General features: G+C 44.2%; 3 protein-coding genes across 3 annotated transcripts; 2 read left to right on the top strand and 1 right to left on the bottom strand.

The window, feature by feature from the left end:
• Window positions 1–691: 691 nt before the first annotated feature.
• h3f3c (H3 histone, family 3C) lies at window positions 692–4,449 on the top strand. Its single transcript, XM_076019969.1, has 4 exons — window positions 692–846; window positions 2,034–2,186; window positions 2,772–2,925; window positions 3,016–4,449. Exons 2-4 carry the CDS (start codon window positions 2,059–2,061, stop codon window positions 3,142–3,144), a joined length of 411 nt encoding a protein of 136 aa, XP_075876084.1. The 5' UTR covers window positions 692–846; window positions 2,034–2,058; the 3' UTR covers window positions 3,145–4,449.
• A 4,340-nt stretch (window positions 4,450–8,789) lies between these two features.
• LOC142884405 (homeobox protein otx5-like) lies at window positions 8,790–11,089 on the bottom strand. Its single transcript, XM_076019968.1, has 3 exons — window positions 10,597–11,089; window positions 9,559–9,710; window positions 8,790–9,432 (listed from the first exon to the last, which is right to left on the bottom strand). Exons 1-3 carry the CDS (start codon window positions 10,691–10,693, stop codon window positions 8,791–8,793), a joined length of 891 nt encoding a protein of 296 aa, XP_075876083.1. The 5' UTR covers window positions 10,694–11,089; the 3' UTR covers window position 8,790.
• A 6,288-nt stretch (window positions 11,090–17,377) lies between these two features.
• Window positions 17,378–23,872, top strand: kptn (kaptin (actin binding protein)). The gene is made up of 12 exons (XM_076019967.1): window positions 17,378–17,837; window positions 18,539–18,621; window positions 18,711–18,795; window positions 18,880–18,934; window positions 19,338–19,416; window positions 19,834–19,907; window positions 20,155–20,261; window positions 20,582–20,677; window positions 21,013–21,076; window positions 21,188–21,323; window positions 21,752–21,925; window positions 23,077–23,872. The coding sequence occupies exons 1-12, from the start codon at window positions 17,636–17,638 to the stop codon at window positions 23,239–23,241; spliced, it is 1,320 nt and encodes a 439-aa protein (XP_075876082.1). The 5' UTR covers window positions 17,378–17,635; the 3' UTR covers window positions 23,242–23,872.
• The last annotated feature ends 658 nt before the right edge of the window (window positions 23,873–24,530 follow it).

The following is a 24,530-nucleotide window of genomic DNA, read 5'->3' as shown; positions in this document are numbered from 1 at the left end:
CGTTGTTCAGTATGACAATTTCCTGAAGGCCAAAAATGCATTAAAAAAATTTGATTCAGTAGACCGACTCATTGATTGCTGTATGTGAGTCTGATTACGTGTTGTGTGTTGAAGGCGTGATTCTTCAGCTACATGAAAACTTAAAGTTTCAATGCCAACATCATTGTCTTCCATGGATAATGTGTATAAGAATCGCAAAAATTTGGACTTTAAGGCTTGTGAAATATCATCACTGGTTTATACCAAATATACCCTTCATCATCAGCCATGTGACATGCGTTCAAAGATTAACAAAATTCATGGAAAGGGTATCTATGATTATCAAGAAATTTTAAGTCCTCACTCTTAACAGTTTCTCTTAAACTGTCCGCAATATCCTGTTGAAATGGATTAAGTTTACTACTAGGCTCAAGGATTGAAGCAAGAGATGAGTCCAAACACAGCTGCCCTGGAGCGAAACAATATGTGCGCATTTGCTCCACTAGACTACAATTAGCTTCTATGTTACATCTCGCGTCAAATAACGACTTCGTCACACTCGTTTAGAAAACACTGCGTTGTTTTAAAATCGTGCTAACGCATCATGGGAATTGTCAAGCGGAGAAATTATAAACTTAAAAAAATGTAATCCGCCATTTTTAAAGAACGAGTTACAGCAGTGCGAGCGAACTTCGAATGTTTACAAATATTTGGCAGTAGCATTCTGGGAGACAGATGATTGACAGGACCGCCATTTTGTTTGAGGTCTCGCCGCTTCCATTGTGTGAGAGATAGTAAATATCTGACACTGCCAGACAACCACAACACTTCTGTGCGTGTGAGGGAAAAGCGTTTAATTAACCCCCGGTGAGTTCCGTTTCCCTTTCATTTTTCCACACTGAAAATACTATAAACAAGTAGGTGATTGAAATGGCACATATAAAGTTGTTTTAGTGGCGAATTGTGTCGTAATTTCGACGCTGATTCAACGAGAAAAGCAGCTGCTCGGTGGCCAGGCTGGGAGGGAAAACGGCTCGGTACTTCCACTGCCGTGGTAGCTGCTCCACTTTCACAGCCCATTTCTACGTCGCTGTTTCGCTCTCATATCCCACCATTTCAGACACAGCGTGCGCTTGTTCGAGAGCTACACTTGCCGTCTATGCTTTGGCGCTAGTTTCTTTGACGTGCGACGTTATAACAGATGGTAAATATTCAAAGTTTACGTCCGACTCGTCTCCCTATTTTGTCGGTAGATTTCGTTTGGGTCTGCAGCCATAATCTTGCGGTAAGAGGCGGGGCTAGTGGTGCTAGTCCCGCCCTAAACACAGTGTCAAAGACTGCCATTGGCTCAAGTGTGGCACACCGATGATCATGATTGGTGCTCCGTAAAAGAAAGGCATGCAGGGGTGTTATTGGTGCAGTGGGTCGCACACGGTTTCTGGATTGGCTGGCGCTGTGTCTGCCGCTAAAACATCCAGAGGAAAAGTTTTCCAGGCTGCCAGGTTCAGATGAGGAGCTCAAAATCGTGAGGTGCAATCGAGCAAAAGAAAAACTCCTACATTCAAATCCACGCAGAGGGAGTGGAAGTTGAAACTACGGAAGCGCGTTGCAGCCACACGAGAAAGAAAAAGCAAAACAGGGCGCAGTATCACGTTATAACGTAAAAATGTAAAACTTTCAAATAAAAAAACACGACAGTTTCACGTTATTAACGTAATACTGAGCTCTATTTTATTCCTAGTGTGGCAACAATGTGCTTCCATGCGAAACAGACTTGCACACATGTAGAAAGAAAACCGCTACCCTGACTTTATTAGCAATTGAAATGATCTGACTCATGTAAACTGTTTCTATTTTATTATTATTATTATTATTATTATTATTATTATTATTATTATTATTATTATTATTATTTTATTTATTTTTTTTACTTTAAAATTGGTGCAGGCACCAGAATGCACTCGTCAACAGACTCATTACATCAATATGTATGTTGCCACAAACTATTAGGGAAGAGTTTATGTACATTTAATAAGCTCCTTTCCCCTCCATAGTATCTATAGCTGAACACTCGTCGCTATGGCCCGTACCAAGCAGACTGCCCGTAAATCCACCGGAGGAAAGGCTCCTCGTAAGCAACTGGCCACCAAAGCTGCCCGCAAGAGTGCTCCCTCTACTGGTGGCGTCAAGAAGCCTCATCGTTACAGGTAACTGCTTTATTCCCACTGAACAACCGCTTCTCTGCCAAAATCATGCATGAGATGATGATTTTAGGATGAGATCATACTCACTAGGTATTGATTTGCTTAATGATGTTTTTTAATTGAGTTCAAGCATGTTGGTTTGAACAAATGAAAGACTAAGTAAGGTCGGGTTTACAGGTATGGGTTAGCAAATTGACTTTGTCAAGCACCATTATGAGAATGTTGAATTGTTGAACAAAACATTTAAGAGCAGCGTTATTTAATCCTTTTGTCCCCTCAGGAATCATTAGCTTCTTGTTTTAGTGGACAATTTATTTATTTTGGCTAAATGTCATATGTAGAAAAGACAAATAAATATGAATACATCTCGTGAGACGTTGCTGAGAAATAAAAACTAATGTCAAGCTTTAAGTCTCCTCTATAGTTTATGTGGAAATCGTTGTTATGCTTTTGGAAGATTTTTCATTGACAATAGAATAACAAATTAAAAGAATATACATAAAATACAGTATATATATTGATAACATACTGTCTTCTAGTGGTTGTTGAAATACCTTCTTGAGCTGGAGTCCTATTTTCATGTTTCAGGCCCGGCACTGTGGCTCTGAGAGAAATCCGTCGCTACCAGAAGTCCACTGAGCTGCTGATCCGCAAACTGCCTTTCCAGCGTCTGGTCAGGGAGATCGCTCAGGACTTCAAGACTGACCTGCGTTTCCAGAGCGCCGCCATTGGCGCCCTGCAGGTGTGAAGCCGCTTTTGAACGCCTGCCCAAACTAAAACAGCCGTCGCTTTTCTCCTGCTAATATGTGCCGTCTTGTGTTTCCCCCTCTAGGAGGCCAGTGAGGCGTACCTGGTGGGCCTGTTTGAGGACACTAACCTGTGTGCCATCCATGCCAAGCGTGTCACCATCATGCCCAAAGACATCCAGCTGGCACGTCGCATCCGCGGGGAGCGTGCTTAGGATGGCCTAGAGTGTCACCTCCGTCTCAGTCTCCCTACCTGTCCATTCCCCTAACGCTGTCAGTCTAGCCCCATCCCCAAAAACGCCCTCCCCTGTTCTCCTCCCTGTCCTGCCTCTCAGTAGACTTAGATTAATCCTGACTATGAAGAGATAGAAACATGTCAAAGTCTTGTCTCTCATGGGTTTTCGTCTTCACCAAATGTTTTTAGGCTACCTTTTTGTGCATGTATAAGGTTTGGCAGATCAAAATGCACACCAGCAAACACACACTCTGACCTGTAGGATTATGGTTTGGTTGTGCCTCGGAGCAGGAAGCACTCGATTGAATCTACCTGGAATTAATACGGGGTGGAGTCCAGTGGTTGAGGTCTGTGCTGGTCAAGCAGAGCTGATATGGAGGGGATGCAGCTGAAGGGCTAGTCTGCTTAAGGGGAGCTGCAACTTCCACAGCAGGGTGCTATTTAAACTAGTCCTGAGGCCTTCGACCCACCCAAACAACTTCCTTTGCTTTCATTTTTGCCCGTCACACCTAAACCTGCCTGCTCACTCTGCAGCTACAGCCGTTTCTCACCACCCTCAGTCCTCACCTCTACAGTCTGCTCTGGAAGGGTATAGCAGTCTATTAGTCTATCTGTGTGAGTTCTGATCTTCCAAACCATTTATATTCAACAAATAAGAACCTTTTGGTTGCTTAAGAGTATTGATTATTGTTGTGGATATGGTTGTTATTTTTTTTACACATATGATTAAATGAGAAACTTAACTCTTTCCCACTTTCAGGAAGCATCATGTGAATAAGTAATGTTTTCTCACTCCTCATAATATATATATATATGTATATATATATATATATATATATACATATATATATATACATATATATATATATATATATACATATGTGTGTGTGTGTATATGTTTTCCAAGGTCATTGCATTCAATCCTGTCAATTACGTCAATTTTATTGCCTGCCACATGGGGGCAGTGGTTTGCCATCGCCAGCTGTTGAGTTCTCTTGATCAGGCCTTAGACATGAAGCTCCTCTCTCAAATCTCAAGGATGATTTAACGTTATAGCAGAAGTTGCCATCCATGTTTAAGCTCCGTGTGTCTTTTAATCTTCAGTAGCTCTGAACATGCTGTATAATGTGTCCCGCTCAAAAAATTGTGATAAACAAAATAACCTCACAAATTTTTTTCTTTTATATTTTTCTTATTCCTCGAGATTTTCAGACGTATAAAATAAGCTGATCTTTGTATTTTCCAAATTTCTCATTACAGTGGTAATAAATACATGTTAAACTGATGCCAGTTGTTGTGTTGTTTTTTGTGCAAAACTTAGCAGCAGTTAAGAAGTTAAGAAAGCATAGTGGAAATAAAGTTAATTCCTGTTTTCTGGTTGCTTGGTTAAATAAAATTCAACCATCAAGACTGCACAAGTTCAATGTAGTGGCTTCATTGCATTCAATCCTGTCCTATACACCTTCCTCTCACACCAGCTAACTTCATGTCCTCTTTCACTCCATCTGTAAATCTTCTCTTTCTCCAGACCTCCATCCTGGCAATTCCAACCTCAGCATCTTTCTAACGATATATTTACTGTCCTCCCCCTGTACTCCTATGTCCAAAATATCTCAGTCTGGCTTTGTCTCCAAAACATCTCAAACGTGTCATCTCTCTGATCTACTTCACTCCTGATCTCTCCACCCTGCTCACTCCCAGAGAAAACCTTGACATTTTAACCTCTGCCTCCTATCTTTTGCTTAGTGTCTCTAGACCAGACTGCATCACTGGTCTCACCCCCGTTTAGACTCCTTCCCTTTTGTTGTCGCTGGCACTTCTCTTTCACGCGTCACAGGTGTCACTTTCTCCACCTGTTCCAACCTGCGTGTACATGCTTCTTCTCCTCTTTTCCACCCTCTCTGTTGTTCTGGACTGTTGACCCCAAGTATTTGAATTGTCCGCTTTCTTTATACTCTGTGTTCTACCTGGGTCCCTCGCATTCAAGCACAAATATTCTGTCTTTCCAGAGGCTCATCTTCTTTCCTCTCCTCTGCATGTCGAACCGCCACCTCTCTACATTTCCCTCCACCTTTTTCCTGCTCTAACTACAGATCACAACGTCATCTGCAAACATCATTGTCCATTGAGATTCCTGTCTCAACTTATCACTAGCAGGGAGAAGGGACGAGCCCAGATATTTTGTTGTAACTTTGCTTTTGTTCATTTTCAATAGACATTATGCACATTTTCTACACATCCCATAATATATATTTTTTTATCTTCTATGAGGTGGGTCACCAAACACTCCATCCATCTGCTCCAGCTCCTAGGTCAAAATTTTCAAAGGTCAAATTTTAGAACCCACTGTGGCCCACCAGTTGAAAAGTTTGCCCACCCCTGGGAGGTTATAATTGATGCAGTCCCGCCTCCACCTTGGACTCCTCCTCCACACCTACAGACTCACCACTGTCTTATTTCATTCATTGTTTGGGCTGTGGCTCCTCCTGCCACCCACAGTAGTGTTGGTTTCCCCCTCCCACCAATCTCTGTGTGATTGCTGGGTCAGGACCAGCCGTGTGAGCAGGTGACGGGTCTGGCCCAGGTTCATTCCATCAGCAATTATCCACTGGATACTTAAGGGGAGCAGAGGGACCAAGCTGGCACCAGATTGTAGTATTCACAGCAGGAGCTTCAGCTACACCAGGCTCGTGGCCTGTGGCTATTCAAACCACTCCAACCTTTTCTGTCCAGAGCATCTCCCGCTCAGCCTGCCTACCAGTTGTTGCCCATCCAGCCTGACTGCTCTGATCTTGGTTTCTTCGGACCTTCACAAGTTCAGCGTTGGACTAAACCTGCCTTCCTGCCTCTCCTGTGAAGACAGTTTTCAGAGCAGCCATTTCCATCTTAATTCACTATCACCATCTGTCCTGTGTTCCTATCCTGGATACCCAACCCATCCATCACTTGTGCTGAACTGCCCAATGCTTCCTGGCCCTCATTCCTTTCTATGTAGTCTCCTAAACACTCAACGTATCAATCTCCTTCCTCTTTGCTCAAGTCAACTGTATCTCTGGATTTTCCTGTCATTCTGAAGTTGCTACTCTCAGTCCTGAATTCTTCTCTCTGCCTTGGTTAACTCAGCCCTGGCCAATCTACCGTGTAAGTTGTATTGATTCACATATTTAGCATGGCATATGTTTCACTATTGATGACCTTCCTGACATACCCCTCTGGCATTGGGACCAGAACAAGGAGAGCACTGGAGTGTTTCCCTTTGAAAGTAAAGCTGGATTGAAAGGTAAAGGTCAGTAATTGAGAAAAGAAAGTTGCATTGATAGTTAAATATAATAATTATAATTCATTTTTCTAAAATTAATGCTGTGTGTGTGTGTGTGTACACACGTTAGCCATATGTTGCTGCCATCTCCCACATAAAATCTCTCAATGTGTCAGCAGCGTCAATGTATGTTTATGTTATGTCAGAGTTCGACACAAGACATTCAATTCTGTTGCTTCAGCATATTTGTGTGAACTGCTTTGCTCTATAATCCACTGTTTTATCCGATGCAGCAATAATTTTAAACATTGAAAAATAACGTTCCCCTCTCTTGGATGTTATACACTGTTTTTGTTTTCCAACATTCACCTTCCTCAAGGTCTGCTGGTGCCATCCATCCCCCATCACATCTGTTCCTCTCTGGGATTACAGCACAAATGTCCGTCTGAAACTCTCAGTGCTGAAGGGGGTGGAGGGGGATTACAAGTGCACTTCGTCGTCTAAGAGAAGTTAGCCAATCAGGGAGCGCAGACCCAGGGATTAACCAATCACACCACGGAAGGGGAGGGCAAGGGGATTAAAATGAGTGCAGAGCGGGATTAGAGCGTTGTTGAGTGCTGAATAACTGCTTCAAAATGTCTCCCTCTTGCAGCCAGGCTCAGAGTGCAGTAGAAACGCTGTGACAATTTACATGTGAGACAGCCATCAAAAGCAAGAGCAGCGTTTATTTTTATTAATTTGTATTAGAAATACTTCAGACATCTCTAGTCTGATCCTAAAAAAACCCGGAAAAACAAACCAACAAAAAAACCCCAAGAGGACTAGAAATTACATTTATTGACGACAGCAGTAGGACGGCGCTAAAAAATCAAAACAACAACTTTATATCTTTTTTCCAGAAAATTAAGATATGTTAAAGGGTGACGAGTACTGTCTTTGAAAGCAACAGAACAGAGAATCAATCCTTGTTCCACAGCACATGAACAACACAACCATGATATGTTTAGTCATTGCTACAGTGTGTGGCAGTAATCATTGCCAGCTGGCAGGCTCGGTCGGACAGTTGGGGGAGACGTGATTTATTTGCAGTGATGCGTCTGAGCTGGAAAAAAGGCCTTATTTGAGGGCAGTTGTGTCAAAAATTGTATATTCAAAGATGCATTGGTGGGGTGAAGAAACAATACGCAAAGCAAAAGGCAGGCATACCTGAGAACACAACAGGTGGAGGTAGAGAAAAAAAAAGATACTGCAGAGCGAGAGAGCAGAAAACAGCTAGAAAACACTAACGTAGACAGATAAAAGAAAGGTGAGGAAAAAAAGAAGACAGATGCAAGAAGTGGAGGAGCAGAGGGCCGAGGTGGGTGAGACGGGTGAGAGACAGAGGGGGATAGGGTAATAATCCTAACTAATTCACTTAGGGCATTGCTGAAGGGAGGCTAAGAGGATTGGAACACTCCCCGAATCAGATAAGCTAAAATAACCAAGATGGAGCAGCGAGAAGCGTGCGGGCCATATGACAAACATGACAGGTCCAGAACCCGGTGACACGTGGACTCTTGTGTTCCGTCCACACCGGGTGCCGCGTCTTAACCTTAGCAGTCGAGCAGCCCGACCCCTAACAAAGCTACAAACACAAACTATGATTCATGTCAAAACACAAACTCTCAGTGACTCTCAGTCAGAGCAAAAAGAAAAGAAAAGAAGAGACAACTTTAATATGTTGCACAGCTAAAAAGAGAGGATCTCAATTGACCTTTTGGAACAAACTGGGGTGACGACACTCGGGGCTAACGCGCTAACACGCAACACAAATCGGTCAAAACCTAGATAGTTACACTGTTGTATGTAGCGTCGAGTCGTAAAATAAATAATAAAGAAATTGGAACCATCTCAGAGGAAGGAGGTGGTGACAGGAAATGGCTACGGAGCCGCTTCCTGTCCAACCTGTCAACAACAAACAGGAGAGGGCGCTTTGCCGCCTGAAGTCCAGCAGTCGTGTCTCAAGGAGCGACGGCTCCAGCGTGTTCATGGTTCGTCCTCCACTGAAGGCTCTCGCTCTCTTGATTTCGCACCAACTGGGGGAGAAGGATGAGGCCGGGCATCCCGGCAGCTTCTTCTGCTCGGCCAGTGAAATAAAAACGCACGGCTACAACGGAGGAAGGGGGTCGTCGGAAAAAAAAAATTCAACAACTTGCACGCAAGCAAACTGGAAACAAAAAAAACAACAAAAAAAGACGACCTTGGCTTCCTGTGGCTCGACCGCCTGCCGCACCGCCATCTCGCTGACACGTGACACCTTGCCGCACCTGGTTGCCCCCCCCCCCTCCCCCAATCCCCCGACACCTCCCCCCGACTCTCCCCAACTCTCTAGAGGACCTGGAACTTCCAGGAGTTCTGGTCCTTGGGGTCGAGGCAGTCCATGGAGGTGAAGCCCAACTTCCAGGCCTGCTGGTCCTTGTAGTCCAGGCAGTCGACGGAGGTGAAGCCCAGCGAGGAGGCGGTGCTGTAGCCCTGCGAGGAGAGCGAGGCCGGCGACTGGCTCAGCGAGCCCCCCATGGAGGGCACAGTGATGGGGCTGAGGGCGCCCACCGTGCCCGACAGCTGGGAGTGCATGGGCGACAGGTAGGCGCTGCAGTCCAGGCCGGTGAAGTAGGAGGTGGTGCTGGCGTAGCCCTGGCCGTAGCCGGAGGGCTGGGCGTAGCTCATGGGGTAGGGGGAGGGCCGCTGCATGCAGGGGCCGGCCGAGGAGGAGGCCAGCGGGTCGGGCAGCGGCGAGATGGCCGGGCTCCAGATGGACACGGCCGTGTTGCTGGCGCCGGAGCCCAGGGCCAGGCCGGGGCCCGACTGGACCGAGGACGGGCTGTAGGAGCCCGGCGGGTTGGGGACCGGGTCGGGAGCGCTCGCCTCCTGCGCCGGGGACGCCTTCTTCTTTGGGGGGCGGGGCTTAGACTGCCCGGTGCTCTGCTGCTGCTGCTGTCGGCATTTAGCGCGGCGGTTCTTGAACCAAACCTGGACGTTGTGGGGGAGAAAAAAGACGGGGAAGGAGGTGCTTTTAAGTGACGTGTGAGGTTTGCGTGTTTTGCTCGTGCACTGGTTGACCGCTTGCTTCTATTTGGGCCTCGTCTCCTCCCGTACCTGGACCCGTGACTCTGGCAGGTTGATCTTCAGGGCCACCTCCTCCCTCATGAAGATATCCGGATAGCGGGTCTTGGAGAAGAGCGCCTCCAGGATGTCCAGCTGCGTGCGGGTGAAAGTCGTGCGCTCTCGGCGCTGCTTCCGGGGAGTGGCTGCGAGGAGACAGAGAGGATTACTGCACAGGCTGCCGCTGGGGGAGGAGGATGATGACGATGACGACGACGACACGACAACGACGTACGGCTCGGTGCAAAATGGAAGCCGAGGCCATAGTAGGGTTTGAATCAACAGTTTCCACAAATACGTGCAGAGGAGAGAGTGGAAGGAACTGGACACAGTGAGGTTCAGTTTCCTTGGAATATTTCCCCAGGTATTACAGACTGCATCATCATCAACATCATCATCATCATCATCATCATCATCATCATCATCATCATCACGTAGTTTGTACACTCAGCTATTCTTAATAAACTCCTAAAGACTTTCAAGGTGTGTTTCATTCTGTGAGCGGTCACAGCCACGGATTCCCTCCTGTGCGCGAGCCGGAAACATTCAAGAGAATCTGGCCGGTTGTTATCTAACAGTGTGGCCCGAGTAAAGATGACTGACAGGGCTATAAATATAAATAAGTTCTGTTCGGGGAGTTGTGTAATGATTTAAATGGGAACTTTTTTTTGGACCAAACAAGCGCTTCTGCTCAATGTTATTCTTATTTGCCCGCATCAACTGACCGCTATATGCACGTTTCCGAGGAATAGTTAGAAAGTAATAGTTAATTCTAATAGTTGTTTTTGTTTATTACTATTTCTATCAATCAATGTGCGTCGTCTTATTTGTTGAACAAAAGATTTGCACCGCTCTCGTTACACAGTTTTGCGCACAAGGCTGCGCGTCTTTGCGCGCCGACGACCGAAATCCCCTCATAAACAACCGAAAGAAAACCGACGGCAAATAAATAATAATATTAATAATAATTTAAATAAAATAAAATAAAAAGTCATACAAATAAATGATAACAACAAAGTGGTCGATACTCACATGGATAGGCGACGGTTGTGTGCAGCACGTCCATCCCGGGCGCAGGCAAACTTAACCCGTTCATGGTGTAATGAGGCTGCTTTATGTAGGACATCATCCTGACGGCGGGCTTTTAAGTCCTGTGGCCGCTGCTGTTTGTCGGCAGGCGAGGCCCCCCGTCACAGACGAGCCGCGCAGTCGGAGCCGAGCAGTGGCGCAAAAAATAAAAACTAAACAAAAAGAAGGAAAAGGAGCGCGAGGTTCACAGTCAAAGTGTCTTATTTCTCTCTGTCTCTCTGTCTCTGTCTCTGTCTCTGTCTCTACCCTATCCGCACTCTGAGGTTGCGCCGTGTGTCAGCGGAGCGCCAGGAGCATCCCGCGTGCCTCTGGAGGGGAGAGAGAAAAAAAAAACAACCAAAAAACAAAAAGTGCCGCTAAGTCATCACACAGGTGAAGTGCGCCACCCGCAAACACGGATGGAAGCCTGCGCGCCTTTACTGGAGCTGCCCGACTGAGTTTCTTTGCCGGCACGCGCTGCTAATTAGACGGAACAAGTGGCTCCGTCAAAGCCCTCCCCTCGCACGCACGCGCGAACGCACACGCGCACACCACCACCACCACCACCACCAACACCGCCACACAAAAAGGACTAAAACTTGCACGAGCAAGAGCATAAAAATCACTTTCTCGATTCTTCTGATTTGATTTGCTGTTATTTTAGACTGCAGGTTCAAAGGGAAAACACATACTTCTAAAGCAACAAAGTCCAAAATGACAACAAATTACATATAAAACACACTCAGTGGGGTTGGGAAGTTGATTTTCAAATTTTTTATTTATTTAGATATTTCAAATTTCAGGCGTTTTCCAAAAATGGCACTGAAGGTTAAAACTTGTCATAATTCAATTTCCTGCATCAATGTTTCCACTGTGTTCTAGTGGAGAAGCTACGTTTTCCTTCACACGCATGTACATTGACTTTACACTCCCTTTCTTTGATCCGTGGGCTGCAGCCCAAGCATTTACACACAATGTGGCAGATTACATTTATCTCTTAAACAGCTGCACGATCCTCGCCGACGCGCGCCCTGCGTGTAAACACCCAGATGTACCGAACCGACAAAGCTCATTTGATTTATCATAATATGCTTTATCTGAAAAGTAAGTGTCTTTTTCCAGATAAAGGCGGGAAAGAGCGAGCCGCCCGGCCAGTGGCAGAGGGGGAGAGGAGAGGCAAGGTGCAACTGGAGCTGCGGTGAAAAGAAGAAGAAACCAGTGGAAGATGTGAAGTGTGGGACCGAGACCGAGCCGAGGATTGTGAGCCGCCTTTGACTGGACTGCTGCTGGGAACACAGCTCAGAAGGTACACGTACAGTCTGCCATTCGGAGGAAAATCACATCGAACTCTGACGTACTTTACATTTTTCTCATAAAATAGTTTTGGTTTTCTGTAACACAAACAACGTTTGTTTGTTAATTTTGCTTTCCAGGGCCAAGTTTTAAGTGACCTAACCCTCATAAAGTTTGCCACTACCGGTGTTAATGGTATTTGACATGAAAACCAGCGTGCAGACAAGATTCTCTCTCTCTCTCTCTCTCTCTCTCTCTCTCTCTCTCTTTTTTTTTTTTACATGAATATGACGATGACGCCGTTGACGATGATGAACATGCCTGTAGTGACGCTGGCGAAGGCAGCAACCAGCTGCAGCAAATAGGGAAGTGGGGAAGAGGACTGAGCTGGTTTAATCCCCGTCCAACTGCCCTTCCCCCCCCCTAATGCTGCCTTTGCATTGCGATGCAAACGTGCGCACTCGCGTCGTGGGGCCCTGAATGAAGCGTGCGCTCTGCGCAGCCCTGGCAGATGCAAAGGAAAAGGCCCGGAAAAAAAAAACCCAAGAACTTCCAGAGAGGACAGCAGCAGCAGGGCCGAGGCGCGTGGCGTGCGAGGGGTAGGGGGGGGGGGTGGCAGTGTTCCAGATGGGCTGGAGGATGGAGGAAACAGGTGAAGGGGCAGAGGGTGGGGGAGGCTCCGCTTCTTGTCCCCACTGACACACTGCTGCACTTAATCCAGATTAGAGTGTCTAAAACAGGTCGGCTAAATCTGCAGGCCAGCCAGCAATACAGAGGCCGCTGTCAGCCCCAATCACTCACCCTGCAGCCTTTGCACGCGCACGCAGACACACACACACACACACACACACACACACACATGCAGACACGCGCACAGCAATAATCTCCTCTGCAAACAAGGTGCCACCAGCAGCCTGCCACCATCCTCCACCAGTCCACTTCCAGTCCAGTTGGAGGTTCATGTCCTGTTGAGCCGCCCAACCCCACCAATACCCAGACACACGGCAGTACAAACTGTACGCGTTCGTTTCTCTCATTATAATTGTCCTGCTTGCCACAGGTTCAACTTCAAATGGCACGGATGCTTGCTGGTGGAGAAATAAAACACAACAAAACACCAAAACAAGGATCCCCCCCCCCCCAAAAAAAAAACTGCTGACAGAACAGGCTACAGTTTTGTAAGTCAGTCGCTCATGAGGCGGCATTTAGCATTGCACAAAAACTCCCGCAGACGACTCGACATCTGAGAGGAGGAAGAGAATGTATCTTAAATTGAGGTGGGGAATTATTTGTTGGGTTGCATGTGAATTGTAGCCGTTGTTACATAGAGAGTCAGTCAGTGTAAGAGGTTGTTTGCTAGCTAATCATTTTAAAGACACAATAATAACTATGCAGTTTCAAAAATATACATTGTCAATTCCCAACACAGACACGTGTGATAAAAGTGTGAGTTCGGGTCATTGATATTGGCAGCCACAAAATGCAAATACGTAATCTAGAGTAGCTTCGGTCTACAGCCAAACATTTGCTATACGAGAGCAAAGTTACAGTTGGCCGACATCTACTGTGTGAAGGGCATAAGACCATTTCCAAGGTCTGTATGATTAGAAGTGTGGTAAACAAGAGATTGAAAGGAATCTCCCGAAACGTGTGAGTTTTTGAAGGCTGGTGCAAACACAATACATACTGTACTGCACACCAGCAGGGTTCAATGAAGGCCAAGCAAACTCTTATTGCTGAAGCAAAGATGATTATTAGGAAAGGAAACTGGACTGACCACGATGCCTCTGGGTGGATGTTCTGTGGATGCGATGTGTTAACAGGTGGCAGAATTAAAGTAACAAGGAACAGAACACCCTATTAAAAGCTGAGCGTAGTAGGTGAGGTCGGTCGGTTGGTAGGTAGGTCCTTAATGTGGGACTTGGCTGTATGACAGAGAATATAAAAGTCAGAGGGTTGCCTGGGAATTCTGGAGGGTACGAAGTAACAAGAAAAATAGATTTGAGTTCAACACCGTCGATTCTTCAGCAAGTTAAAGACTCAAAGCAAACAGGAGTGGTGGGGGGGGAAAGGGAAAAAGAATGATTGTTTTAAACTGGAATGAGCTGAAGTGTGCCTTTGGGAGAAGGAACGTTGCACACAAAAGCTAGAACACAATGCAAAAGGAAACCAGGAGAAAATAGCAGCAGAGAAGTGCAACGAGCCTGTCGATCGGGGGCCAGGGCCGCAAGTTTGTGTCTGTTAGTCCACTGACGGGAATTCTTCCTCTGGGAGTTTCACAACTTTTCTACTCCTCAACTCAGCGTACAAGTTGGTTTAAATGGCTGAAAGGAGAGGCTGTTAATACATCGGCACAATTTCACATTTCAAAAGGACTGTCTATGAATGCTATTTTTGGAGATTGTGCTTTGATACTCAGGGCCATTTTCTCGTTGCTTGCCTGAGAGAAAGAGAAAGAACTGCTGGACCACATGTGCCTACCATGAAGAGTCTTGAGATTCTGTGGGTATGAAAATAAATAAGACATGGCTGCAGTGGCCATGGGATACACTGAGCCTGTCATCAGAAATGTCTGTGTGCAATCTAAATTATCATCTGAATATAAAAAAAACACACAATACTGCAGAAAATTTGGCAGTGGAACATTCAAAAGAGACATGTGAAGTCTGATACTGCACACTGCAGACATTGAAAGTTATAAGAAAGAAATCGGGACCAATAGCTGATTAGCTTGTTTGGCCTTAACCAACAGGAACTACAGCATGAATTTGAAATATATGTAACATATCTTGAGATATACTAAAATATACAATAATTATATTTCAAGATATGTTACAAGATAAAGTGAGGTAGGCACAGAAAGGGATTTTCTATGTTTCTCTATCGTATTGATGAAACTTATACTTGAACATTGGAACGCTACCCTCCTATGTTACTACATTGGGAAAAAGATTGGTTATTATTTGAACATGGGAAGGACAATCGCCACCGAAAAAAACAAATTTACTCAATGTGAAATTATGTAAGGAAAAATAATATAAGCATGTTAATGAAAACAAGACTACTTGGCCTTTTTCTGCTTTATGCTCTGGTTTTGTTTCCTTTGTATTCATCTATTTTCTTTTTTCATTATGATACAGGCGTATATATATTTTTACGATTGTATTTCACATTATATGACCAAATGTAAAGATGTGGAGGTTGAGCGCATTTGTCTGATGTGTGTTGTTGGGTTTTATTTGTCTGTTTGTTGTAAATATTGTGGGTCTTTGTTTGGTTTAATTTCGTGTTGAGTTGTTTTGCGGTGCAAAATGTGCGTCGTTAATAATTGAAGATGAAAATAAAACCTTATGAAAGGGAACTACAATAAGTCACTGTTTGTCGTAGACAGGTGACAAGAATGCGCCTTGTGCAGTGCATATTCCAGCACAGAGTGTGTGTGTGTCCAGTGTGTGCGTCTAATGAGTCAGGAGTTGTGTTGGGAGGTGAGGTGTGTCACCGTGGAGGATGAGTGATTACAGTAGACAGTAATCCTGCACATGGATTAGCAGGTGGTATTAGGAGAAGTGGGGGTGTAGCACAGTGCCACCTTCCAAGTGTCACAATATGGAGCAGCAGCTTTGTCTTCCTCACCCCTGCAGCCCGCCGGACACTGTAACATGATCAAACAAAACGGTCAGACAAGACAAATGGCCTCTGATTTGATGAATGGCTTATTATGCCCAGAGTGCTGATACGGCAAACAAACTTGGGCTATTACTGCTCGCAGAAAACGTCCAGCGCGAGTATTATTCAGCTCAAAAATGTTCATCTTTCTTTTTTTATGTCACATCTCAAAAGCAGAAAATGTTAAAATATTGTATGAAACAAAGAAAATTGCCTGTTAGAAAATTCTAACAATTGTCCCTCCATTTCTGCTGCCGCACAATAAATATATAGACCAGCAACTAACCAATACGGCTATTCTTCAATGAGTATATTTGTCTTTGCTTAAATTGACTTAAAAATTTGCTTTAATATAATGAATCACAAATAAATTTAGTGGTTGTCTGAAATTCACCCCAAGATTATTTTCAGGAAGAGCCAACTGTTGTCCTATTAATTGTACTTAGACAGACTGCTAACTGCTAATTTCATTGTTAAATACAGTAAAAGATAGGTTGGGGAAAAGGTTTATTACTTACTTATTTCAATTCCCCCTATTTGATCGGTTTTCCTCTGCCACCTTACTCGTGGAAAATCAACTTTCTTCAGTTCTGCTGTTAGTTTGCGTGACATACATAATGCAATTTCACAATCAGCTCTTAATTCAGTAAGAGGATGTGAGCAATGTAAGGGACAGGAGTCTGAATGAATCAACTGGGACAATCAGCTGTGGTTCCAAGTGCAGCTCTCAACAGATCTCAATGTTTTGCTGAACAAAGCAGGCGAAAAAACCCAAGCCGGGATGTTAAACTTAAGTTACTTAACACAAAATATGCATTAAAACAAGTTAAGTTTTGTTATATTCTTTTATGATTTAATGTTGACAGCTGCTGCTCTTTGTCCCTCTTTCTATAAACTGTCAGTCATGTTCCAGCAAGAGTGTCATCAGCGACCATCTCACGCCACACTCAGTTCAACAAGGTATGTGAGTTTTTACTGACCTCTGCTGGACGTCACGGACAGAGGCTTTCACGTAAAGGGGGAACCACAAATCCACAACTATAAATGACGTTAAGAGGTTTTTGTGAAGCGGATGGAGTTCAGTTTTAGCAGTTTAATCGATTTTTTATTCAAGTCAAACCTGGTTTTCACATGAAATAAGGCATCCATTTAATCAAAACACGACACGTCATAATAAGATAATATAAGATAAGATTAACGTGGCCAATAATATCTATTTGCCCACAACCCTTTCCCAAAACCATAAAAAAATAAATAAAAAAAAAAGATTATTTTATCAATACGTCTTAAATATAAAAATAAGGTTGGGAGTACGCGTTGTGTATTAAATTGCACCGCTAGGTGGCAGAACTCAATCCATGATGCGCTGAAACTGCCATCATTTAAGGTGAAGAGTGGAGTTGCATTTTGCCAAATAGGAAACTACACAAAGAAACACGAACGTCAGAACTCAGTGGTTTGATAATTTGTTTTAAAAAAAAGTTTTGTTTTTCCAGTACAAGGAATAACAGTAATAGCAATAACTAGATCTATTTAACAATAGCGTATGAATTAATCAAGACCAGAACAGTGATTTATAACATAGAAAAGAAAAGAACAGTAATCCAACTATTTTCACTTTTAATACATGGCAAAAACGTTTTATGAAACACTTAGTCGTTTACTGAGTAAACTTAGTCGTGTTCGAACATAACGGAGACGCCTTTCCTCTTGATTTGCCCTCTTATCAGAAGCAAGTGCATTATATCCCACAATACGTAAACACAACTTCCGTCAAACCCGGATGTTTTGCCTTCGCCTAAACCGTTCCGACGAGAAACAACCTGGACAGTAGGGAGACTTTAACAGGTTACTCGTCGGAGTTTGTAAATCAAACATTCAAAGTTAAAAACAAACAAACAAACAAAAAGCAATTTCACCCCGACACAGCTATTTCCGAACCCACCGTCTGATTTAATGGAGCAATGGTGGTAATAACCAGGGATATGGTCTAAATGTGTGTCAATATCAGCTGAAATCAGTGGTTCCACTTCAGTGCGTCGGGATGCTTCAAGATTGTTATTCCTTCGTGGAGGATAGTTTCAGTCGATTCCCGTCCCAAAGTAACATCTATGGCCTTTGTCAGGCTGGAGAGCAGCAGCTGCTGGCTGCCACGCTCAAAGGGAAGGTGGTGTGTTTCCGCTACCAGGAGCTACAGCAGAAGATGAGGCCCGTGGCCAAGGAGGTTCAGTTCACCTACATCCCAGGTACACTCACACTGAGCAGCCTGAAGACTAAACCAAACAGTGCCCGCTGTAATAGTCCCCGTTGAAGCACCATATTGAATATATTATTATTATTATTATTATTATTATTATTATTATTATTATTATTTTAAAAATGAACGACTTGCGTCTCTTGAGCATTCTGTTGTTTATTGCTTTGTAATATCTCACATCCTGCACGTCTTGTTGTCATGTTTAGGAGTATATTGATGCTGATGCTGATGTTTAGCAGCTTCTGCAATTTGTGTATTTTATACACAAATATACACAATAGATATTAAATGTTAACACAGATGTATTTACCGGTAACGCTTCCAGTGAGTATGAAGTGACTGTAAAAATAACAGTGTTCCACTACATCTAACTGTGTTTTCAAAGCTTGCAATGATTTTAGGTTAGAGTAGCTTTTACACTTCACTTCAACTGCAGCAGCCAGTTGCTATTAAAACTAGATGATCTGTGCCCAAAGTGTGTATTTGCTTCTTTAGTGGGGTGGTTTTGCATATGAAAAGGGAGTCTAAAATCACATGTATGATGTGATTCCTCTGTAATCAAACTAAAATGTGGTTTAGTTTGCACTTGAAGTATTCAATATAGCATTAATGTGCAATACTTTTTGTGGCTTACTTGTTAAATATCTCAAATACTTATTCTGATCCCCCCCCCCCCCCCTCCAAATGCAGTCGATGCAGAAATCGTATCAATAGATGCCTTCACCAAGTCTTCACCCAAGAGAGGACTTGTGGTGGGCATTACGTTTGTAAAGGTACTAGCACCTGTAAACTCACAGCTCACAGCATGAATACTCTTTTGGACCAGATCTGCTAAGCAAACAGTGAACTTTAATCATGGCAGGACTCGGGTGACAAAGCCACGCCGTTCCTGAACATCTACTGCGACTATGAGCCCGGCTCGGAGTTCAACCTGGAGTCTATTGCACGTGAGTGAAGCAAAGTCCTCATGTGTTCTGTGATCGGCCGTCCCAGTGTGCCACCTGCTGACGTCACTGTGCTTTCCTGAACAGAGAGCTGCCTAAATCTGGAGTTGCAGTTCACACCCTTCCAGCTGTATCACACGGAGTGAGTTTGCAGCTTCGGAGATCATGCACCGTGAATTAACATGACGTACAGAAAATAAGAGTGACTGGGAGTTAATAATTCCTCTTTACTCTCAAAGATAATTCAGGAATATTCACAAGCAGTTTCTTTTCAGTCATAAAAGTGTTCCTAGAGTGAGAAATTATTAGAATAATTTTATAGACTCATGATATGGCTAGAAAATAATGAGAGAGTTAATAATGTTTGGCTGTTTAAATTGTCTCTTTATTATTTGGGCACAGTGTTGTTATCTGTGTTTCAGAAAAATGCAACAGGACAACAGTCATGATATTATTGATATACCTCAGTGCATTTAAAGCGTGTGTTGCCTTCTGAATGAGGCTCTTTGAAATGTAACATCAGCATCTTTCTCTCTGTCGTCCAGAGTGCAGTGTGACGACGGAGGCAGAGAAACTGTTTTTCTGCTCAGCGGTCACGACCAGAGGATCCACCTGTACAAGGAGGTCAGAAAAGAATTATACATATTGATGATAATAATAATAATAATAATAATAATAATAATAATAATAATAATAATAATAATGATAATGATATCACATATTTCAGCACAATGTAACCTTTAACATCCTCATAGTTTTCCCCTGAAAAAAGAAACTTATAAATCAAACTATTTTTATCAATACAATCATGGTGTTTTATTTCTTTGGCAGGAGCCTCTGGAAATCTGACATAACGACAGCCCTTTAACGATCAGAATAAACACTTTCAGATCAGGTTAATGTATCACGATTAAAAATAGTGCAGCCTTTCTCCAGCATATATGGGCTGAGGAGAGTGGGGTTAAAAAAAATCCAGTCAGCAGTAAAACACAGAGACCTTCTAACTTTGCTTCATTGGGCGTCACTGCATCTCTCCAACAGAACGCGTCGCTCCATCAGTTCGAGGAGCAGCCAGTGGAGAAGCTCTTTCCTGAGCTGCAGCAGCTGCCCAGCAAGTCAGTCTGTGTGTGCCTGCTGCTCATTTGTGTTGTCAGTCCAATGACAATGAAAAACATTTTCATTTTTTTGTTTTCTGCTGATATGCATAATACCAAAGCGTGAACTCTGTGATTGCTGAGGCAATTGATAAAGCAAAGCTACAATTAAGAACCTCTCAAGTCAGCCACAGTTTCATTACAGTGGAACAAAATGAAGCCACGAGACAGGCGGGCTGATTTGTCGCTGTCCCCCTCTTGTCGGCAGCGTGCTGTGGCTGGATGTGCTTCCTGTCGCAGGGGGCCGACGACTCTCTGCGTTTGGCTGCCAGAACGGCTGCGTCGGATTGGCTCTGGTCAACCAGACTGGCTCAGGTGAGGTCACATGACCCTCTTTCACAGGAGCATGCATTTTATTTGAGGTGGGGCTGTGCGCAGCCTAACTAGAACTTCTGGTCTTTTAACTGCATTATTTACAACAGTTTCACTGTACAGGTCTTAAATGTGTTGCACTCAAGTCAACAGTGCACGCTACGGACACTGCGGGACTCTATTGCCCTTTTAGTAACCGTACAAGTTTTAATCAACAAGATTTATTTTTTTTACCGATGACTTTTCTCTGGCGAGGAATGATAACTAGGACTCCTTGGTGGTGTTCCTGGTTTGGTTTAAAGTGAACCTTGTTCAACTTGCAGAGGTTTTGAAGAGCTGGCGCTTCCAGTTTGACAGCCCGATCTCCAGCATTCTGCTGTTCCCACTGAGCTGCCAGAGGGAGCCCAGCGGACAGAAAGGTTTGTCCCGTAAGAGTCTACGTCTGAAGGACCCTTTGTACATCAAAAAAAAACTCAATTAAATTCTTACTCCACATGTGAATGTCAGGTACAAAATACAAAACAGAGCAATATGTTAAAAGACACACGACAAAATAAGCAACACAGCAAGTGGAAATATAATCAAATTGGGTGTATATGAAGTCGGGCTGTACAGCAAAGTAGTGCAAATGATGATTTTGCCAGCTGAAAGGTCAGACTGCTGTCACTGTCCTCTCCTATGACCAACCTCTGATCCTCATGCTGGATTTACTCAACTCGCCCTGATGTCTTTCGCTGACTTTTTTTCGTTTCAGGTGAGGAAATAGAATCTTACAACCTCCTGGTAACCAGCACCATCGAGATGGCCGTCGTCTACAGGTCCGAGTCCAGTCGCTCTCGAGGGACGTCAGCGGAGTCATTTCTTGTTGGTTTTTGCAGAGTCAAGAACAGCGCGCGCGCGCGCGTGTGTGTGTGTGTGTGTCTTCTCAGAAACGTGCAGGAAGTGGGCCTGTCTCAGCCTGTGTGCCTCTTGGAGAGCGACCAGTGGGACGCAGTGCTCTGTGCTCTGGTCATCGACCTGGACTTTGACGGCCAGAAGGAGGTGCTGTTGGGGACATATGGACAAGTGAGTATTTTATTTATTTATTTATTTATTTATTTAACATTTTACTACTCAGTCTTGTTCTACAGCAAACATGTCGAAGTGAGGCATTTATTGGAGAGGGTTTGAAAGCTTATTGCTACTCAGAAGGTATCTAATGCATGTTTTGTAAACATGGACTAATAATTTGCCCTGACTGCATCTTGGTGGCAGAGAGGAATGCGTTTTTCCATCTGACCTTCTTGTTTCTTTTCTGTGTGTAAGTTGCTCCTCCGCTAAACTTGTGTGATTCCATGGCACTGCTTGATGTACAGTAGCACGCTCAACCCTTCCCCCAAAAAAGAACGAACACTGGAAGGATATAGCGACACCATGATGATGATGATGATGATGATGATGGTGGTGATGATGATGATGATGACGACAGTATTGCCTTCGTCTTTGCCTCGCAGGAGCTCCTTTGTTACAAGTTCCAGCCAGTGGCGAGCGGTCAAGACGCACAGTTCCAGCTGCAGTGGAGACGCAGCTTCAAGAGTCCCCTGCTGTCCGTCATCTATTTAGACCTGACCGGGGACGGCTTGAGAGAGATGGCTGTCCTCACACTGAAAGGACTGCACATCCTGCAGGTCTGTAACCGTCGCGCTTACTCTGATGACCTTGCTGGAACATTTGGAACGCTGAATTGAGCTCAAACCATGAAATGTGTTGTTTAGATATATTACAGTAATGAAATCAGTTTAAAAAAAAAGCATTAAAAATACTATTTTGGTAACAAGCTATGAACTGTGTCACATTATAGACATGGTAGAATTTCAAATAAATTCATTGTTTTGAGTTTTCACGACTTTGTCCCTGAAGTCTTCCGAGATGTAGATTAGGTCGACTTTGTGAGTATCGCCCAGTGGGGCTACAGTGGCTCAGTTGCTAAAAGGTTGGTGGTTCGAGTCCCGCGTCCAACCGTTCGTGTCAAAGCGTCCTTGGGCAAGCACCTTACATATCGCCCCCCAGGGGCCTGGCAGCTGCCTGCATGGCAACAGCTGCCCTGTGTGTGTGTGTGTGTGTGTGTGTGTGTGTGTGTGTGTGTGTGTGTGTGTGTGTGTGTGCGTAGAGCACTCGGGCCACCGTGAAAGAAAAGCCCCTCCTGTAGGTGCGCACCATTTACCATCACAGTCATTTGTCGACCAAATTGCTCATTTCTGTCACTGGTGTCCCTCCGCACGTCAACATAATGGAAGCTGTCACACGGGGATGCAAAGGTGTCGTCGCAGTGACCAGTGCGGCTTGACGTCACTGCGGACGCGGGGCGTGCTTTGTGCTCTGGACGCTTATGCAAATATAGTCATATTAGCAGTATGTCTTGGAATTGCAGTGTCCAATCCAGTTGAGGAATTTTGGTTTCTCCTTGTCAAGGGCTGATGGGGAAAAATATAATATAATAAGATATCAGGGAAAACTTTTTAATTGGATGTTGTTGAACTGTTCTTTCACCTTATTCCAGGTCATGAATCGTTATTTTTGAAACACTGCAATAAATATCGCGCCGTGGGAATGTTACTCAGGTGTCGTGGCACCTTGGGTTTTTGATACAGTTGCATGCCTGCTGTCAAATATACACACTTTCTCCTGCGTGTATGAAGTCTACTGGCTGTATATCTTCTTCTTTTTTTTCTACTTCTTTTTTTTAAATCACAAGAATAATTATTAAAAATCATCACATCAGACTAAGTTGATAAACATGTCATGTGATTTATTTGTATTTGTTCCATTGTCTTTTCAGCATACCCTCACCAGCACTGCTGATTTGATCCTCCAACGACTCGCCCAGAGGGTAAAAGCACTGACGGTTGGCTCTGATCTGGAGTCAGTTAAAGCACAAAGTGCTGAGGAGATGAATTGTCCGGCCAAGAAAGAAGATCGTGACACTCCGACTCCATCACACTGAGAAAACTACACATTGTGCTGTTTTGTTTGGCACAAGGACATTCCAGTAGTTCTGACTGAAATATTGACTTTGGTTGAGCATGTGGAAACGTACATTTTAAAATAAAAAGATAATATTATTACATTAATAATGAATAATTCTGTTAATGGTATTCAAAAATGTCAATTGTTTATATTTGTGAGGTAATGACAAGTATTGTTGTTTTTTTGTTGTTTCGGTCAAGTTGAAATTTGATCACAATTCAGTTTGAAATGTTTTCCCTTGTGACACATGAGATCGGCCCATCATTTTCAGACACTTGGACATGAAATGAGTGAATTTGCTTTGGCCACTGGAATGTAACAGCAATGCTTGTAACATGTCCACATTTGAGCTTTCAACTAATCATTTCAAAATGTTGAAATGCTGCTTTTTGGTCATGAAACGTGCAGAATGATTTAAAGTTTTGGCTAATTATTAACTCTTTGATTTCAGTGTCCTGTCTGTGTGTTGATTGGCTGTGGCTGACCACAATGGATCTGTTTAGCACTCAAGTTTACAAAGTAAAAGGATCTTGTTAAACTTTTTAGAATGTGTAAATATTTAGTTTTATCAGAAAAGGGAATGTTCAGAGAATCTATACTTCAAGGTTACACATTCCCAACACAACAGGGACATTTTAACTCAATGTTTCGAGCTTCAATGGGAGGGAGGGTAAACCTGTGAAATAAGTGTTTGAAATGAGTCACTTCCAAATCCCCAGTTTTTGATAACTATAATAATAATTTTAAAAAGAATCCGACATGCAGTCGTAGTTGCGGTGGCCTTATTTTTGGCCGACCAGTGGCACTGTAGTCCTCCTCTCCAACTAGGCTCATCTCCCCTCTCGCACTACAAAGGCAACAATAACAACAGCTGCACTTGTCTCGATGGGACTCGAGGGGGGAAGATGACTTCACGGAGAGCCGTCTCTCCAGGCTCCCTGCCTCCGACCACCTCCTCCACCACCACCACCACCGCCGCCGCCTCTTCCCCTCCTTTCCTCACCGCCGTCCGGCTCCGGGACTGTTGCGCCGCTTTCTCTCCGCGCCTTGCGTTCCCCGACAACCGGGAGCCCGCTGGCCGAGCGCCGCTGGGCGCCTTCCGCTCCACGGACCGCTGCTGCTGCTCCTTCTCCTTCTCCTTCTTCTTCTTCTCCTCGGACTGGGCTCAGTGAGTGAGTGAGTGAGAGAGAGAGAGAGCGAGAGAGTGTGAGAGAGTGAGAGTGAGGGGTGAGATTATAGCGCCAAACTGATCTTGTGGGTGGCAGA

The sequence above is a fragment of the Nelusetta ayraudi genome, unplaced genomic scaffold (assembly GCF_046127955.1).
Source record: "Nelusetta ayraudi isolate G7.1 ecotype Tasmania unplaced genomic scaffold, CSIRO-AGI_Nayr_v1 ptg000011l, whole genome shotgun sequence".
Classification (NCBI taxonomy): Eukaryota; Metazoa; Chordata; class Actinopteri; order Tetraodontiformes; family Monacanthidae; genus Nelusetta; species Nelusetta ayraudi.
The sequence above is the reverse complement of the archived record's forward strand: the minus strand, read 5'-3'. Positions and strand labels throughout refer to the sequence as shown.

What these genes read in the sequence shown, in the direction of transcription:
- h3f3c (XM_076019969.1), top strand. Translation starts at nt 2,059, where the DNA reads ATGGCCCGTACCAAGCAGACTGCCCGTAAATCCACCGGAGGAAAGGCT. An exon ending in AAGAAGCCTCATCGTTACAG is followed by an intron (nt 2,187 to 2,771) that starts GTAACTGCTTTA and finishes TTCATGTTTCAG; the next exon opens with GCCCGGCACTGTGGCTCTGA. An exon ending in CCGCCATTGGCGCCCTGCAG is followed by an intron (nt 2,926 to 3,015) that starts GTGTGAAGCCGC and finishes TTCCCCCTCTAG; the next exon opens with GAGGCCAGTGAGGCGTACCT.
- LOC142884405 (XM_076019968.1), bottom strand. Translation starts at nt 10,693, where the DNA reads ATGATGTCCTACATAAAGCAGCCTCATTACACCATGAACGGGTTAAGT. An exon ending in CACAACCGTCGCCTATCCAT is followed by an intron (nt 9,711 to 10,596) that starts GTGAGTATCGAC and finishes GTCTCCTCGCAG; the next exon opens with CCACTCCCCGGAAGCAGCGC. An exon ending in TGCCAGAGTCACGGGTCCAG is followed by an intron (nt 9,433 to 9,558) that starts GTACGGGAGGAG and finishes CACAACGTCCAG; the next exon opens with GTTTGGTTCAAGAACCGCCG.
- kptn (XM_076019967.1), top strand. Translation starts at nt 17,636, where the DNA reads ATGCTTCAAGATTGTTATTCCTTCGTGGAGGATAGTTTCAGTCGATTC. An exon ending in CAACCTGGAGTCTATTGCAC is followed by an intron (nt 18,796 to 18,879) that starts GTGAGTGAAGCA and finishes TTTCCTGAACAG; the next exon opens with AGAGCTGCCTAAATCTGGAG. An exon ending in GGATCCACCTGTACAAGGAG is followed by an intron (nt 19,417 to 19,833) that starts GTCAGAAAAGAA and finishes TCTCTCCAACAG; the next exon opens with AACGCGTCGCTCCATCAGTT.